Source organism: Diabrotica undecimpunctata, chromosome 4, assembly GCF_040954645.1.
Source record: "Diabrotica undecimpunctata isolate CICGRU chromosome 4, icDiaUnde3, whole genome shotgun sequence".
Classification (NCBI taxonomy): Eukaryota; Metazoa; Arthropoda; class Insecta; order Coleoptera; family Chrysomelidae; genus Diabrotica; species Diabrotica undecimpunctata.
Window position 1 is genome coordinate 56,363,215 of NC_092806.1, and position 19,202 is coordinate 56,382,416.

General features: G+C 36.4%; 1 protein-coding gene across 6 annotated transcripts in view; it reads right to left on the minus strand.

Moving 5' to 3' along the window:
• The window catches only part of Lar (tyrosine-protein phosphatase Lar), a 1,676,858-nt gene that overhangs the window by 140,957 nt on the left and 1,516,699 nt on the right, over positions 1–19,202 (minus strand). For 4 of the 6 annotated variants that reach the window (XM_072529514.1, XM_072529511.1, XM_072529512.1 and 1 more), the window contains one exon: positions 18,168–18,191. The exons of the other annotated variants lie outside the window; for them this stretch is intronic. In XM_072529514.1, the coding sequence (XP_072385615.1) occupies positions 18,168–18,191 (24 nt within the window). The remainder of the gene's footprint in view (positions 1–18,167; positions 18,192–19,202) is intronic. 6 annotated transcript variants of the gene reach the window in all.

Here is a 19,202-nt window from a genome sequence, read left to right on the forward strand (position 1 = left end):
CTCTCTTTAAATTTAATTTACGATCGTTTAAAGGCCTTCGACCGTGCCAGTTTAATATAGAAAAACGTCAACAAACTATCAGAAAGCTTCAGATAAATGTTAAGTATGAACATATTGTGCACTATAATAGTGGCAATCTAATAAAATACGGCAGTAGAAATGTTAAATAACTAATTGGTTGTTTATCTCTTTCTTTAATTTATCGTTAATAGTTTTCGAGAATGGATGAAGATTTATCTCTATGTACACAATCGTTTTGTTGGGTTTAGATAAGATTAATCGTATATTTAAATCATTGCAACATCCTTTCTTTACATTAAAAGAGTTTATAACGGATTTAATATTTATTTTGGTATCATGAAAACCTTTGCTAATAACGTATGGCGAATTCTCTTGGTCCAGCATTAGAACTTGACAAAACTAAGATTTATTCAGTTTTCATTCAAATTCAATTGTAACAAAAATGATTTGTTTTTTATATTTGAATTCCAGGAAATAATACCTTAAAATAGAATAACCAATACTACGAATATTTACTTTAAGGGGTAGAAGCAAGAGATTGCCTTAAGTGATAACCAAGAAATTGGGTACTATCATTGTAGTGGTCAGAGAGTTGAGCCCTAAAAATCATATGAACAAGCAGAATTTTGCCAAGAATATTAATTTTGGGACCCCAAAAAAGATGCAAAAAAGTTTACCACATTTACCCCCTAGTTTCCCCCTAAAATTTGTCAAGAATCTGTACACCGTAGAAAAAAATGTTTTAAATAAAAAATGTAGCTGGGACAGTTTTAAATGAAAATGTTTATTAGCACGTTTTGTGTAGAATTAACCGTTCTCTCAGAAACAACGCTTGAAGCGACTGTCGATTTTGATTGTCAGTTACGCGCACAAAATCAATGTTCAATAAAATTTTTATCAGCTCGACGGTAAAAATTCAATATCTTTTGATCCAATAGACCTATAGACAAAACTCAAGATGCGTTTCAAAGGTAAAGAGTGCAGTTTTCGTATGAAGTTTTTGTATTTTGCCGCAAATAATCTCAGTTTTTATTAAGGTGTTAAATAAATAAAGGTAGCGCGATTTTTGCCATTTTTTGCGATTCTCGTAAGATCAATAAAAGTGACCACTTTCATTGACCAGTCGTAATAATATTTTCATTTTTAGAGATGAATCTTTAAAACCTATGACATGAACTTTTAATTTTGATTTGTGGCAACAAATATGAGGCATTTAAAATATAAATAAAAAACGCAAAATTTAATAGTTTACATTACAAACGATCGCACGTCACGAAAAATGCCTCCAAGAAGACGGTTTTGGGTGTAGTTTATAACAGAAGTTTGGTTCTTTTGAAAAACGTACTAGTGTAATTGAAAAAAAAAGTTTTAAACGTTTTAGATCGTCTGTTATGTGAAAGTTTAAATTCAGCGTTTTTTAAGCATAATTTAAATAACTCATATTTGTGGTCAAAACTCAAAACTAAAATTTCAAGCTATAAAAAGCTTGAAAGCTGAAAAAAAGTCGAGCTGAAAAAAATTTTATTGAACATTGATTTTGTGCGTGTAACTGACATTCAAAATCGACGGTAGCTTCAGACGTTGTTTGTAAGAGAATGGTCCATTCTACACAAAAAGGGCTAATAAACATTTTTGTTTAAAATGACCTCGGCTACATTTTTTATTTGAAACATTTTTTTCTACGGCGTACAGATTCTTGGTAAATCGATTTTTTGCTTTTTTACCCCCCTACAAGGGGGGTTTTAGGGGGAAACCCGGGGGTAAAAGTGGTAAACTTTTTGCATCTTTTTTGGGGTCCCAAAATTAATATTCTCGGCAAAATTCAGTTTGTTTGTGTAATTTTTAGAGGTTGAGTGGCATTTTCGTCTCTGAAGACTGGAGTATTGCCCAGGAAACAAATTGTAGCGGATCCATTTTTTAGGAGACTAGAATAGACCATCTAAGTATGTACTACAATAATCAAACATATTTAAGAAAATACAACAGTAAGTGTGTGGCCCTAAAAGATACTAAAAAAATTCGAATTGAAACAGGTGTACGACAAGGAGACACTACCTCTCCTAGTTATTACCGAACATTATATGCAAACAGATAAACTTAAATAGCCCGGGCATTGCTCAGAAATCTGATATTTGCCTATGACATAGTCTGAATCGCTACAGAAGAAACCGGAATAAAATTGCTCACTTGGTCTGTAACAAAATATAGCATTAGAAGTAATGGCCTGACGACTAGACCAAATACACAATAACGATAATACATAAAAAAGGCAGCTTCCATAGATGCAACAACTATAGAACCATCTCACATGCCAGCAAAATATTGCTACACATAATCAATGAGAGACTGAAAACTTTCCGAGAAATACTCCGAGAGCAAACTGGATTTAGCAAAGGTAGAGGGTACTCAAAAACATCTTCTGAACATAAGACAAATAATAGAACAATCTAGGGAATTCAATATCCCACTATACATTTGTTTTATAGATTATCGAAAAGCGTTCGACAGGATGAAATGGCAACACTTATGGCAGATAATATTTCACTTTCATCATCATCACTGGCTCGACAACCCTTTTTGGGTCTTGGCCTGTTCCAGGATTCTTCTCCATTCTGATCTGTTTCGTGCTTTTTTTCTCCAGTTTTTTATTTTTAAGGTTGTTATATCATTTTCTATTTGTTCTAAGTATCTCAGTTTCAGTCTTCCTCTTGTTCTTTTTCCTACTGGCATCTGTTTGAATATTTTGTTTGGTATTTCGCCTTCTTCCATTCTTTCTACATGTCCTATCCAACGCAGCCGTCCTATTTTAATGAATGTTATAATATCCGGATCCTGGTATATTTTGTATAGTTCAGAGTTGTATCGTCTTCGCCATATTCCGTTTTCTTTTGTGCCCTTATATATGTGTCGCAAGATTTTTCTTTCGAAGGTGGCTAACAACGTTTCCTCTCTTTTAGTGAGTGTCCAGGTTTCTGAGCCATATGTGAGTACCGGTCTTATTAGGGTTTTATATATTTGGCATTTTGTCTTTCTTGCGACGTTATCTGATCTTAGGTGTCTAATTAAGCCATTAACATTTATTTGCAATAAATATTCGCCTCTTCACTTCCTCCGTAACGTTATTATCAGACGTGACTAGGGATCCCAAGTATATAAAGTTTTTTACCCCCTCTATATTGTATTCTCCTATTGTTATATTTTGTGGCTGCCTTATTTCTGCGTTTTTACTTACCTGCATATATTTTGTTTTGGTCTGATTGATTTTAAGACCACTATTTTGTGCAGCTCGTTCTATTTGGTTGTATGCCTCTATCATTTCTCTTCTTGATCTTACGATTATGTCAACATCATCTGCAAATGCTAGTATTTGCACGCTTTTATTAATGATTGTTCCTCGTGTATTGACTGTTGTGTCCCTCAGTATTTTCTCGAGTACGATGTTGAACAAGATGCATGATAGAGCGTCTCCCTGGCGTAGTCCCTTTTTCACATCTATTGTTTCCGTTAAGTTAATATTTCACTTTCCGAAGTGGAAATTGAAACGTCAATAAACGTATTTTAACCTTTAATTGTGGCTTATTCCCATTTAAATAGTAATTAAGGTTGATCAACCGCTTAATATTCCCAATACTGACATACGGATGTGAATTTTGGACTCTACAACAAGCGGAAAGAAGAAACATAAACGCCACTGAAATGTTATGTTGGAGAAGAATGTTCACGAATTCCGTGGACCAACCACAGGACAAACAATTAAATTCTAAATGAGCTAAAAGTCAGCAAACGACTATTCAGCAAAGTCCATCTCCAACAATAATTAAAATTCTTTGGACATGTTATGAGAGCAGACACAGAAAACATGGAAAGACTTATTATCCAAGGAAAGGTCCGCCTTGGGTAACCTGCGATACTGAAAAATAAACTGAAATCAGATCTTATATATGTCACAAACGATCAGTTTTTAATAAATGTATCTTGTCTCTTCTATTGTTGGGCCTATTCCCTAAGAGATCGGATTACAAATACAAAGAACCGAAGACGAACCAGAACAAAAAAAGCCGTGGAAAGTATAAGTAGCGTAAAGTTATCTTGGACAAGACACGTCTCAAGAATGAAAGATAACTGCTGAACTTACTAAGTGAAAACCTACAGAAACACGGGTTGCCCCTCAACAAGATGAACCAACAATTTGTGACATATACCTACAAACTAAATATAAAGTGCACAATATAGAGAACTATGGCAGCATTCAAAGGAGGCTTACGTCCAGCAGTGGACAAATTTATAAGCTGATTGATGATGACGATTGACAACGAAAAACTCCAAGGGAGTAGCTTGCCACTTAAAGATTGTTTTCAGATTATCACATTTCAGTTCTATAATAAGTTTTCAAACATACTCGTATTGAGCCGTGGAGGCGACATTATAAGGAAGTTAATTGGAATTTCCTGGGAGCAGACTTCAAGGACCGTCCTGGTTCTGTGCTACTCTGATGGTGAACATGCCAGGTCTTGTATGGTATAAATCCGCCTATGTAAAGCAAGTTGGTATGTCCCCGAACAAAATATGCAAGATCATATTTGGATGCTTCTGACCAACAACTATGGATAAGGACAACAGACATTCCGTCGGAGACATACGGAGGGATGAGGCTGCCAAGCAAGAGAGACTCACTGCTACAAATGAAAATGACCCATTGAAGAATTATGTCTCCCCCCAACAGAAAGTCTACCTCATAGCCACAAAACCGCGTGGATCACCTGAAGGTCCTTAAATATACTGAGTACACGATGGAAGACTTTACAGCAGCTACACCAAATGCGATGAATGCAGCCCATTTTTGGCCGAAATTGTAATTCTTTGTTGTTATAATGATTTTAAGGATATGTATTTGTTTTATTTGATGTTGCTATTACTTATGAGAATTGATGGCTATACCAAAAATATCCAGTTGTGACTCAAACACTCATTCAAAAATGCCTCGATCACAAGAAAAGTATATCTCTCTTTCATCGACTAACAGAAGGCTTTTGATAGTGTCCAGCATGAAAAATTGTTGTATGAATTACAGAAAGTGAAGCTAGGCACAAAAGATCTCCGCATAAATCAAAACCTTTATTGGAACCAAGAAGCAACCTTAAAATATTCCGACCACACTTCTAAAAGCGTCCGTATACAAAGAGGTGTCGACAAGGCTGTGTCATGTCTACATTGCTATTTAATTTGTACTCTGAATGCATATTCAAACAAGCACTAGACGGCGCCGAAATTGGTATAAATATAAACGGTAAATATATTAATAATATCAGGTATGCAGACGATACCGTTCTAATAGCAGAAAAAATGGAAGACTCACAAAATATACTAGACAGAGTTAAAAATGCAAATAAAGCAATGGGGCGGACAGTAAATCTTCAAAAAACTAAAGTAATGGTGATTAGCAAAACCGATGAAAATTGTGCCTAAATAACACTCAATTAGAAAAAGTTCACAAATTCAAATACTTAGGAGTATTACTGAACTATACGTGGGATCCAGACATAGAAATAAAAACACGAATAGAACAGGCTAGGAACCTTTAGAGGTACTTTTTTCAAAAAGAAATAACAATGAGAAAAATGAATTTTATTTGAAAATCTTTATTATTATACAAAAGAACCATTCTTTACAATTACTTCTTAAAGATAATTTCTTTTAAATATTGGCCGTGACTGCGGTTAAGATGCTCGAGCATTTCGATTGGTATTTGACTAATGACTCGAGTAATCTCCAATACCAATGCCTCAATCATAACCGGTTTATTCATGTAGACTTTGGACTTTACGTAGCCCGAAGCACTGGTATGAAGCGTGAAATACTTAAATTGTTCACCGAATCATTCGCCGTAAAACCATGCTTTCACGGGCACTTGTTGGAACCAAATATCGTCGAGACTACTAGCTTCAATTTCAGGTACCAAATCGTCCGTTATCATGGTACGATAATGATCTCCATTCACAGTAATATTCAGGTCGGCCTCTATTTTAAAGAAATATGGACAGACGATTTCACCGGCTCATAAACCACATCAAAGAGTTATTTTTTCTCGATGTAATGGCAACTCTTGAACCTCTTCGGGTTACTTATCACCCCAAATACGTGTATTTTGTTTATTCACGTACTCATTATGCCAAAAATGGGCCTCATCGGAAAACAATTTCTTTTTGTGAAGAGTGAATCTTCTGTTAAGAGCCCATCGATTAAAACGGTGATGACTCGGAAGGTCGGTCGGCTTCAGATCTTGCACTGATTGAATTTTGTATGTTTTTAAACCAAGATCCTTACGTAAAATATGCCAACAAGTTGCTGCATACGCAAGCCAAGCTGTTGAGAACAGCGAAGAATCGATTCTCCATTATTTTTGCGTGCTCTCTTCGCTGTCGCCGCTCTATTTTCTTAGTACGTGCTGAATGTGGTCTATTTGTTCGCGTGTTATCCAATAATGAAAAATGGGTTTCAAACTTACTGATTGTATAGCAAATTGTGCGTTCGGTAGGCCGATTATGTGGACCATAAGTTGCTCTATGCGCTCGAAACACGTTCCTCGCAGAACCTCCATTTTCGTAATAGAGCTAAATAATTTCTAGACATTGTGCCAGGCTAAGTCTTTCCATGAAATCTCAAACAATACTGAACAAAAACGCAAAGACACGTGACACGATTCATGCACGATGTTCCATTAAATCTCAACCAAAAAAAGTACCTCTAAATGAATCACCTGTGTGGTCACCAGCTATTTTTATTGAGTTTATGTGGTTTGCCTTCCAGTTTAAGGAGAACTATCCTATCGCTCACAGCTTTAAATTCGATGACAGACTTTTGTAATCTTGGTGAAGCCAGAATGGCAACACCTGTATAGTTCTGGGTTTCACTGCCAAAGAAGTAAACATAATTGCCATTATGTGTTTTAAAATGGCCCTCTCCTAACCAATGCGTTTCAGCTAGTCCAGAGATTTCAATGTTATACCTTTGCCTATACCTTTGTAATTGACAGCTTACGCGTGATTGTCTTTAGCCCTTGTACGTTCCATGTAACGACACATTAATTAGTTTTCTGAATTTTAATTTTTGTGGAACACCATAATGCAATGGATTCCCGGCCCTATTGCATCGCAGTATCACAACCGATTTGCTGATATAGCAGTTAAAGTTTACCAACGAAAAGTAATTTATGTCGCTATCTAACAAAAATATAAAACTGCTTACCACTACATCATTTTGTTTATATCAATATTCAACCCACAGAAGGCACAATAAGCCAACTGTAAGTTGGCTACAAACAATAAGTTTATACTGGTATTGCGTAAAATAAATTTAAAATTGCCAATACTGAAAGGTTCAACGAAGAAAGGTCCAACAGTTGGGTTGCTATCATTGGTCCTGTTATATTGAGCGGATAAGCCCATACTTACTCCACTCCGTACCCTGTGAGTTCCCACTGAGATATAATTTTTTTTTGTCGCTATTTCTTCGCATACTTAGTTTGACTTGCTTGTCTGGTGTATCAGTCTTTTAATTTTAGTTCCAGTTAAATAATATTGAAAGTATTAGTTCTTTGGTAATTATTTCACTTAATAAGCTTTTAAGTCCCCCGTAGAGAGAAACGCAGTTGAAACCTTGTATCAAATTGAACCATATCCGTTGTCTCACTCTAACTACTATATTTTACCACCATTAAGGATGTTTTTAGAAACAATATTGCTATCATCAATAGTAAAAAACGCAGACAATAATAATGGTGCAACTCAATAAAGCTTCAAATGTATTGAATTTTTAAAATCGCATTAAGTACGTTTATTTTAAAAACAAAATCATCAAACCAAAAAATTGCAAACAAAACAATTGTACGTTCTGTTGTGTGACCACATATCCGGAAATAATGAAACCATTGGACTGTCGTGAATAACAGAACAGATTGAAAGAGGAAAGTGCCTATTTTTGCAAATGTGATTTGGGCTAATTTATCAATAGTCCGTTATATGTATACATACAATAAAAAGTGTGCACAACAATATTAATACGGATGATTTATACTTGTATACATATACTGGGTTATCAAAAATTATTGGTATTAAAAACCCAAGGTTTTTCATACAATCTATTGTCATTTATAAAAACCAACAACGGGAATACCTCTAATTTTTATACAACAACACGTGTAATAAAAACTTTTAAGCACGATTTTGTAGCCGACACAAACTAAAATATAAAAAATACGCAAATGTTTCCTATACGCTACAACGAATTAGACCAACCGCATCTGTGCAAATACTGCTGATCTCTATAATACTGTTACAAACATGCTCTCGGCATGGCCCAGGTAACGGTTGCATTGCATCTCTAATACCCTTCCAGAAGCTTCTCCGTGTATCGAGTGCGAGAGAGAATAACCGGTCACGTAGGCGAACTAGAGGTGGGACAACGCCAGAATATTCTCGAACGTAGTAACTGTAGTATATATATAGGTAACAATGTTAGAAGTAAGTTAGTTGTTAAGATACTACCGAACTGTAAAGTTATAAATAAATATATGTATATAAATTCGAACCGCTCGTTTTATTTAATCACGCTACAGTTGGTGTCAGGTGTGGGGTTTGCAAATAAATTCAGCAGTGATTTTTGAAAAAGACTTTTGAACTTTTGAAAAGTATTGTTCGTCGGGAAAATTCGCGTAGTTCCGTAGTGACCTTTGTACGAAAGAACATTTAAAAAAGTACGTGTGTGCCTGACCAAAGATGCTGCTAGTAGAACTTTCGGTAAAACAGTTGCGTGAGCAACTGGAAGAACGCGATGAAGACTGCAGCGGGTCCAAGAAGATACTCCAAGAACGACTGAAGACTGTTCTCAACAAGAATGGAGAAGACCCAGAGACATTCCAGTTCCAGTCAGCAGACGAAGCCGTTTTAACTAAAATAATTGATGGAAAATTCGAGAATGTTTCCAAAAGATTCGATGAAACGTCGCAAATGATAGAAGAAACTTCTAAAAAAACTGATGATAAATTCGAGACTGTTTCCAAAAGATTCGATGAAACGTCTCAAATGATCGAAGAAACTTCTCAAATTATTAAAGAAACAGCTAGACAAAACGACGAGAAATTCGAAAATATGTCTAGAAGATTCGACGAAGTATGTAATCAAAACAATGAGAAATTTGAAGAAGTCTCAAGAACATTTGATAAGATACAGAAAAATGTTAACGACAAGATAGAAGACGTAGAAGAGAAGATCAAACAATTAGAGACCATGATAACTAACACAAAAGTGCTACCACCAGTTAATACAATAGCCTTAGATCCGGTAGTGAAAGAAGAATCACCTAGAGACGAAACGACACATAATATGAGATTCAAATTGCCACCATTTGATGGAAAGTCCTCTTGGTCCATATACCTTAGACAATTTGAAGCTATTTCGACAGCCAATCATTGGACAGAACAAGAAAAAGCTGTTTCCTTGACTGCTGCTTTACGAGGTGATGCTGCGGATATCCTAAGATCGATTCCTAAGGGTCAAGAAAAATGTTACCAGACCTTGTTCACTCGACTAGACAAACGTTACGGAGATGCCCATCTACAACAAGTCTACAAGGCGCAACTAAGAAGTAGAATTCAACGAGCAAGTGAAAATTTGCAAGAGTTTGAAGCAGATGTGGCTCGTATAGTGCGGTTGGCTTATCCAGAGGTACCAGACAACATTTTAGAAGAAATTGCTGTAGATACCTTCGTCAATGGGTTAAAAGAAAGTGAATTACAGAAAGCTTTACGACTAGCAAGACCGAAACTTCTAGATGAAGCGCTCGCTATTGCCTTGGAACATGAAACAGCTAGTCAAACTTCACGGAGTCATCGAGTAAGAACCATTGAAGAGGGCGACGAACCAAACGATGAACGTCTGGAAGAAATGGTACGAAAAGTAGTTCGTAACACGATGCCGAAGAGACGCGAGCCCAGATGTTGGAATTGCGGTGACGTAGGTCATATTCGCCGTAATTGCAAGAAAATGATACAACAGTCGGAAAACTAGAACGGGTCGACAACAAGGGGCAACTGCCGACCTCGAGAAACACAGCCCCCATAGTAACTGTGAACATTACGTCCTCAGGTGGAATTCATAGCTTGTACATAGAGGGTCGTATCAACAATAAATGTAGATCGTTTTTGGTAGATACAGGTGCAACGAGAACTATTGCACGGCCAGAAGTAGTACGAGGCCATCTTAAATTATTGCCTGCAACAGTAAAGCTTAGAACAGCAACTGGTGAGATAATTAATACATATGGCGAGGCTAATATGTCAGTATCCATTGGCCAGACCACAGTGAAACATACAGTATTAATTGCAGAGATCTCCGATGAGTTCATATTGGGGATGGATTTACTAAGGAAAGTTGGGGCTGTATTGAATGTCAAAGATGGAGTTCTCGAGATCAGTGGTGAAGAATTGCCGTTTCATGAAGACAAAGAAGATGTTATCAGCTTAATAACTACTTGTGACGTAACAATACCCGGTAATAGTGAGAAAATTTTGATGACCAGACCTGATGGTTACTGCCGAGAGGGAAGTTTAAGGATGGTCGAAGATGTGAATAATGCCGAGTTCCTAACGGCAAAAGCTTTGGTGAGAATTCGAGATGTCATTCCTGTAAGAGTTATGAATTTAAAGGGAACTGCTATTAAGTTAAGTAAAAGAACTTTGATCGGACAGTGTGTTCCCGTGGCTTCGATTTGTTCCATGAATACTAATGAGAAACCGTCGAAATCTAAGTATCCAAAGGAGCTTGTTGAGACGATGATTAAAACGTGCCAAGACCTTGATGATGAACGAACAAAAAAAGTGAAGTCTATGCTGATAGAATTTCAAGATGTTTTTGCCATGGATAAGAAGGATAATGGCAAAACAAGCATAGTAAAGCATAAAATTAATACCGGAGACGCTCAGCCAATCAGACAACAACCTAGACGACTTCCATTTGCGAAAAGAGATGAAGCCGAAGACATCATCAAAGATATGAACAAACAAGGGGTAATTGAACCATCAAATAGTCCATGGACATCACCAGTAGTGCTAGTAAAGAAGAAAGATGGTTCAACACGTTTTTGTATTGACTACCGACAGCTCAATGCAGTAACTAAAAAAGATAGTTATCCTTTGCCCCGAATAGACGATACTTTGGATACACTTTCTGGTTCTCGTTGGTTCTCCACACTCGATCTGAAAAGTGGATATTGGCAAGTAGACATGGAGCCAGCTGATCGTGAAAAAACCGCATTCTCGATAGGATCAGGGCTTTGGCAGTTTACAGTTATGCCCTTTGGTTTATGTAATGCCCCGGCCACATTTGAAAGATTAATGGAGGCAGTTTTAAGAGGTCTAACATGGAAAACATGCCTGGTTTATTTGGATGATGTAATTGTGGTTGGAAGATCCTTCGATGAACATGCCAATAATCTGACAGAAGTCTTTCAACGATTGAGGGCAGCGAATTTAAAGTTAAGTCCAAAGAAATGTCACTTGTTTCGACGAGATGTGAAGTACTTGGGACATATTGTAGCAAGTAATGGTGTAACAGCTGATCCTGAAAAACTTTCAGCAATTAAGGATTGGCCTGTACCAAGAGATAAACACGAAATTAGAAGTTTTCTTGGCCTATGTACATATTACCGACGTTTTGTTAAAGGATTTGCCAACATCTCCAAGCCATTAACAAAGTTGACAGAAGAAGGCAAAGAATATACATGGAGCGAAGAGTGTCAAAGAGCTTTCGAAAACTTACAAATGGCTCTAACCAGCGCACCGATTTTAAGCTATCCTAGACAGGCAGGAAAATTTGTGTTGGACACCGATGCAAGCAACAGTGCAATAGGAGCTGTTCTCTCACAAATCCAAGATGGACAGGAGAAAGTCATCGCTTACTTTAGCAAAGTCTTGTCAAAACCAGAAAGAAACTATTGCGTTACTAGGAGAGAATTGCTAGGCGTAGTAAAGGCTTGCGAGCATTTCCATAAATACTTGTATGGCAGAAAGTTTCTTCTTCGCACGGATCACGCTGCTCTAAAATGGCTTCTACAATTCCGTAATCCAGAGGGCCAGATGGCAAGATGGTTAGAACGATTGCAAGAATATGATTACGAGATCGAACACAGGGCTGGCAGAGTTCATTCAAATGCTGATGCCCTTTCGAGACGGCCGTGCAGTGCAAATTGTAATCACTGTCTTAAATTAGAAGAACGACTTTGCCCCGTGAGACGAACCACCGTCATTAATGATCAATGGCAGCCTCAACAGCTACAAGACGCTCAAGCAGATGATCCATGTATAAAAAGAGTATTGGATTGGATGCGTCGAAGTGAAAGACCTTCTTGGCAAGACATTAGTGCATGTAGTCCAGAAGTCAAGTGTTACTGGAGCCAATGGAATTGTCTAGTGCTGAAAGATGATCTTCTGTATAGAACCTTTGAGAACGATGATGGTACAGAAACTAAGCTTCAGTTGATTGTACCTAAAAGTAAAGTGTCAGAAGTATTGCGTCAGTTGCATGACGGTGCATCAGGTGGACACTTTGGTATCACGAAGACTCTGCAAAAGGTTCGGGAACGGTTCTATTGGGTGAACTGTAAAGATGATGTAAGAAGATGGTGCCGGAAATGTGAACTGTGTGCAACCAGTAATGGGCCAGCTGGTAAAAAGAGGGCACCCATGAGACAGTACAATGTTGGTAGTCCTATGGAAAGAGTAGCAATCGACATTGCAGGTCCACTTCCAGAGACAAATGATGGAAATAAATATATCCTGGTAGCCATGGATTATTTTACGAAATGGACTGAGGCCTATGCGATACCAAATCAAGAAGCTGCTACCGTTGCAGAGGTACTTGTTAAAGAATTCTTTAGCCGATTTGGTGTTCCTTTGGAGATCCACTCCGACCAAGGGCGAAACTTTGAGTCAACCCTATTCCAAAACGTTTGTAAATTGATTGGTGTCAATAAGACCAGAACGACACCCCTGCATCCTCAATCAGATGGAATGGTCGAGAGAATGAACCGAACAATGGGTAAACACCTGTCCAAAGTTGTATCAGAACATCAAAGAGATTGGGACCAGCACATTCATTTATTCCTAATGGCCTACCGCTCGGCCGTGAATGAAACTACAGGCCAGACTCCAACCTGTCTGATGTTAGGTCGTGAAGTTCGTTTACCCTGCGACCTAGAGTTTGGCTGCAGACCTTCCGAAGAACATGTTGCAAGCGAAGATTATGTCGACCGCCTGAAGTTAAGAATGAACAACATTCATGAACTTGCCCGACAACACATCCAGATAGCCAGTGACAGAATGAAAGATCAATATGATTCTCGATGCAAGAGTGAAAGCTATGAAGTAGGTGATCTTGTTTGGCTTTATAATCCACAACGTCGTCGAGGCTTGTCTCCCAAACTGCAAAGACAATGGGAAGGTCCATATGAAATTAAAAAGAAAATAAATGACGTAATATACCGAATTAAGAAGTTGCCGAAAGGTAAACCAAAAGTAGTTCACATAAATCGTCTTGCACCATATGCTGGCTCAAATGAAACAGAAGAAGCACGAACCCTTCAACATGAGAGCAAAGATGACCGGCGACCAAGCTTTAATGAATTTATGTCAAATTACGCAGAGAGAAAGAGTGCTAGATTCGGCGTGACCACAGAAGTTCAGCAGGATCTTTTTAGTGTTCCGCATAACGTCTCTCTAGCCCACTGTGTTGCCCAAGATCTTGAGATGACTAAAGGAATCTCATCCGTATTTTATAAGAAATTCGGTCGTTTGGACGAGTTAAAAAACCAGCAGCCTAAAGTTGGAAGAGTACTGAGATTAGAAGATGGTTCTCGATCTTTGTTGTATATGGTGACTAGGAGGTCGTATACAGACAGGGCAAGCTACGAGGATATATGGCGTGCTCTAACTAATTTGAAGAAAATTGTGTGCAATTACGACATCAAGAATTTGGCCTTACCCAAGATAGGCCATGCACTAGATAATCTGGATTGGAAGATTGTCAGAAGCATGCTTGAAGTAATCTTCCGAGAAACCGGCGTACGAATTACTGTGTGTTGCATTAACCCGATGAGATCGTATCCTTCAAAGTCAGTAGACTGTTATTTCTTTCTAAAGGGTTCATGCAGAGCTGGAGAGTCCTGTAGATTCCGCCATCCTGTGCCTACATATAGAGTTGCTGATCGGGACGATCAGATTTAAGAGGGGAGCAGTGTTACAAACATGCTCTCGGCATGGCCCAGGTAACGGTTGCATTGCATCTCTAATACCCTTCCAGAAGCTTCTCCGTGTATCGAGTGCGAGAGAGAATAACCGGTCACGTAGGCGAACTAGAGGTGGGACAACGCCAGAATATTCTCGAACGTAGTAACTGTAGTATATATATAGGTAACAATGTTAGAAGTAAGTTAGTTGTTAAGATACTACCGAACTGTAAAGTTATAAATAAATATATGTATATAAATTCGAACCGCTCGTTTTATTTAATCACGCTACAATACTAATCGCCAAAAGAGCATAGAGTTTTCTCTTTTTGATTTTTTCCTGCACTTCATTTGACCAACATCAGGTCTCTTTATTCTTTAACTTATTTTCTGAGATTTTTTCAAGTATTTCAATAGCGGTATCTCTAATAATACTGGTCATATTCCTCCAAATTATATTAGGAATTCTTTTAATGTTCAAACAGATTTTTTCTAATATTTTTGCCGTGAACAGACCTTTTGTCTTATCTTTTAACATCCACCACTTGATTTTTTGTGGTCATCTCCGAATGATTTTTTCTTGAACTTCATTTGACCAACACCAGGTCTCTTCATTCTTAAACTTCTTTTCTGAGATTTTTTCAAGTATTTCAATAGTGTTATCTCTAATAATACTGGTCATATTCCTCCAAATTATATTAGGACTTCCTTTCATGTTCCAGCAGATTTTTTCTACTACTTTTGCCTGAATAGACCTTCTTTCTTTTCTTTTAACATCAACCACTTGATTTTTTGTGGTCCTCTCCGATATTATGATTTGGTTTCGCTCTTTTACTTCGAAGTCCAGCACAAGCAACCTATTTTAATGGCTCACAGTTACTCACTATTACCTTGCTGGATCTATTTGGGAGTAATTTTGTCGGAAGTACTGTTGGAAGTCGAATACCATAAACAAATTATACTCTACATGTTTTTATAAGTTCCCATATTAATTAATGTGGCATTTTTATTAATATGTATTAAAAACATTACCCTTATGTTTTTTTTTTAATTTATTTTCAACAATAAAAAAAAATTCACTAAACCCTGGCTATGCATTCACTTATGTCAACATACGATGCTTTTTTCATAATTACGTTAAATCCAGATGTAGCTATGGAAAAATGACATCAAAACAATAATATTGTCAGTTAATGTCAAACGTATTTTGTAGTATTGTAAAGTTTTTTGCCGTTTGTGGATTGTACAATGGGTCGAGGTAAAGTTATCGATGAGAAATGTGTTCAATCACTATTAGATTTTTTAATTCTGGAAAATCCAATTCGGAAATCGCGAATATGTTGCAATTGTCATGCTATAGTGTAAGAAATATAGTCGGAAGAAGCAAATCTACAGGTTCGGTGGTCACAAAACCTAGAAATGTACGAAAAAGTAAAATAACCGAAGCAGATCGAAGCTCATTAAACGCATTACAGTGAAAAATCGACGAGCAAATTATATGGAGTTAAACGTATTATGAAGTGACGTTATTGCAAGACACGTTTCTAGATCAAAATGTTACCGAGAGGCCCACAAATTAGGATTTGGTACTTAAAAAGTAAGTTTTATAGTTGAAAAAATTAGTACGAATTATTTTTAATAGATTTCATTTGATTTTAGGCTAAGAAAAAGTCACTTTTAACATTACAACAAAAGAAAAATAGACTAAGATTGTCAAAAGAGCATAAAGATTGGACTCAGTCGCAATGGGATTCAATATCATGGAGTGATGAGTCCAGATTTGAAGTGTGAGTTGGAGACAGTAGGAGTCACGTCATTCGCAGGAAAAATATAGCTTTCCATCCCGACTGTCTGAAGAGAAAAGTCAAATTTCCTGCATCTGTCATGATCTGGGGCAGCATGTCGTCCGGAAGATTTTATCTTCCAACAGGACGGCGCAGGTTGTCATACCTCAAAAAAAAGTTTAAAATGGATTGAAGACCATGAGATACTACTTCTGGAATGGGTTTCTAGCAGCCCCGACTTGTCCCTGATAGAGACTTTGTGGCGTGAAATGAAAAAACCTTTGACAAAACATCCTGCCAGGTCCGTCAACGAATTCAAGGAAAACTTGCAAGAAATATGGCATTCGTTTACATTAGAATTTTGTCAGAACTTGGTAAAAACTATGCCTCGAATAATTTATTGTGGATGTCATTAAAAATAAAGGGGATGTAGCTCAGTGGTAAACTTTCACATTTTTTTTGGTTAATATTACATATTCTACGCGTTTTTTTTTTTAAATTTATTATTACGTTTAATCAATAGTTAATTAGGAAACTCAAAAATGTTGTTTGATGCATTAAAACTTCTAAAATTTACGCTGCGCTTTTATCTTTGTTCTCTAAAATTTAATTTTCATATCAATCTAACGTTGAGCCAACTGATATGGGAAGGGGCTCGTATATCATATTGAGTTTTATTTCTAGTTTCAAAGGTCTAATACTCGATGTATTGCTTCATATCCTCTCTTGGTTTGGCTCACATGTGCATTAAAATCACCTTTCTCCTCACGGAATATCACTCAGTATGTCTCCTAATAATTGATAATAGAAAACTTAATATCGAAATTAGTATGATGATAAATACCTTCGAATTATTAAAACCGTATTATAATCACACTGCGAATATAAAACTACACAATATGACATCTCGTATTAATACAACACGGAGAACGACAACGATCACTATTGTTCCCTCTTCTTTTTAGTATACGTAATATATTGCGAAAAATTTTATAAACATGTAACGCGGTAATTCTAGCAAACGGGGAAAGATTTAATGGCCCCGCTTCATAATCGCCGATTACAGACAAGTAAGCGCGAGCACGACTGTGTAGAGGGCATACTATACTTGCCCATCATTGTCTATGATCGCCTACAACCTGTGAATTGTCGGTTTTTCGAAGACGCATCAAAGGGAATCGCTTGATGCTTGAGGTTTGACATACTATCACGGACGATTGTATTGAAGCTTGCAGGATGATTGTGCCGATTATAAACGATCATACGATCAGCCATAATCGCCGATAGTGTAGTGTAGGCATAACAATTATCAGATATGCAGACGGTATAGGCGTGTTTGTAGATATCATGGAAGGGCTACAAGTCTTAACACCCGCGTAATAATCCAAGCTGTAGAGACAAAAATGAATAATTCTGAGCATTACTTAGTTTTTCTTTTTTTTACGGCTCTTTTAAGGTGCAAAAAGCGTGTTTTTTGATTATTTTTATTTTTATTTTTACTGTATCAAATCAATATTTTAGGATAAAATGAGCATAGATTTATAAAAGAACATAAAAAAGGTTTTTGCAATATTTTATGCAATTAACGATTGAAGGTCAAAAAATGTCCCCCTCTACTTTTTTGTAAAGAATACAGCTGTTTCTATTTTCTCCTTTATATGTATACTATACTTATAATTAGAAAGCATATATATATATATATACATATATATATATATATATATATATATATATATATATATATATATATATATATATATATTATATATAACACATAATTCTAGATATTTGTCATCTGCTTTTGGGGCAGATACGTCGATAAAATGAGTAAAACCTTTTGCATCAATGCACCTATATATTGTTTTGTATTTATGTTTGGCATATCTCATTATTTGTCCATAAAATAATGAATAACAGTTCCTACAAAATGGTGACCTAGAATCTACCGTTAGTTAAAATGATCCGCGGGAAATGTATATGATATTAGTATAAATTCTAATGATCAAAAAGAATTTGATATATAAAAAGCACTAGAGCAAAAAACAAAGCAAATATACTAAAAACTAATAATATAAATGAACTTACTGGCACCTCCAAAAGAAGAATCAGCTAAGAAAAAAATATTAATAAGACAGTGTTTTTTTTTTTTTTTTTTAATTTTTGTGTAATTATTTGTGTCTTTTGGCCAATTACACCAGTTTTTAATATAAAATACGTTATAATGTTGAGAATACATATTTTATTCTACGTGTTTTTGTACTGATCAAACGCTTTTAATCTCTTTTTTTCGATCACTTGTTAGACTGTTTAACCAGTTTTACATATTTAATCGTCGCTTTAGGACGAATTTCCGCAAATGGCTGTAGTGCGATCGGTATAGAACTGACCGCTTCCAGAGAAAAAAATACATTAAGTTGATCAGGGGATATAGATTAATATTGCAGCATAGTCGAACATAAGTTTCACTGGCTTATAAATAATAATGCGTAAACATATGGCAGTCAAACTTATTTGTTTGCGTTGAATACCACAAAATCTGATCAAGAGTCCAGTGTCCATTGATGAAAAACTAACGTTGAAAAATTCACGCTAAATGCTGTAAAAGACGTCTATAATATAGTATTCGGTTTAGAATCATGGACATCTCTTTTGACGGGACAGGCAATGCCCGGAAATAATCCTGACCTATAGGCTTATTACAGTAAAAATATTCATTGGAAAGGAATAAGAGAGGTACCGACTCCACTCAAAAGAACCTTCAAAGATTTGTTGCAAAGTATCAATATAGGGCATTTTCTAATAGTTTATCTCCAATAATTGCAGTTAAGATCGGGGAGAGGTTGCAAATAATTAAGGGCTGTTCATTTCAATGCATTACAAAATTGAAAAGTTTCCTTCAAGACCATCAGAGGTCTCGATGACTACAATCAAGAGTCCTGTAGGTGCACTTACAGCACAGTATTGCAAAAATTACTATTATTATTAAAAGATTCGATGTAGCTTTCATACAAGATTAACGGGTTTGCCAGAGCTAAATAAAAGTTCTAGCGGGTCTTGGCAAAGAACTTATATATAGCCAATATAATAAAATCCTGAGTTCTTTATAATAGTCAAACAAAA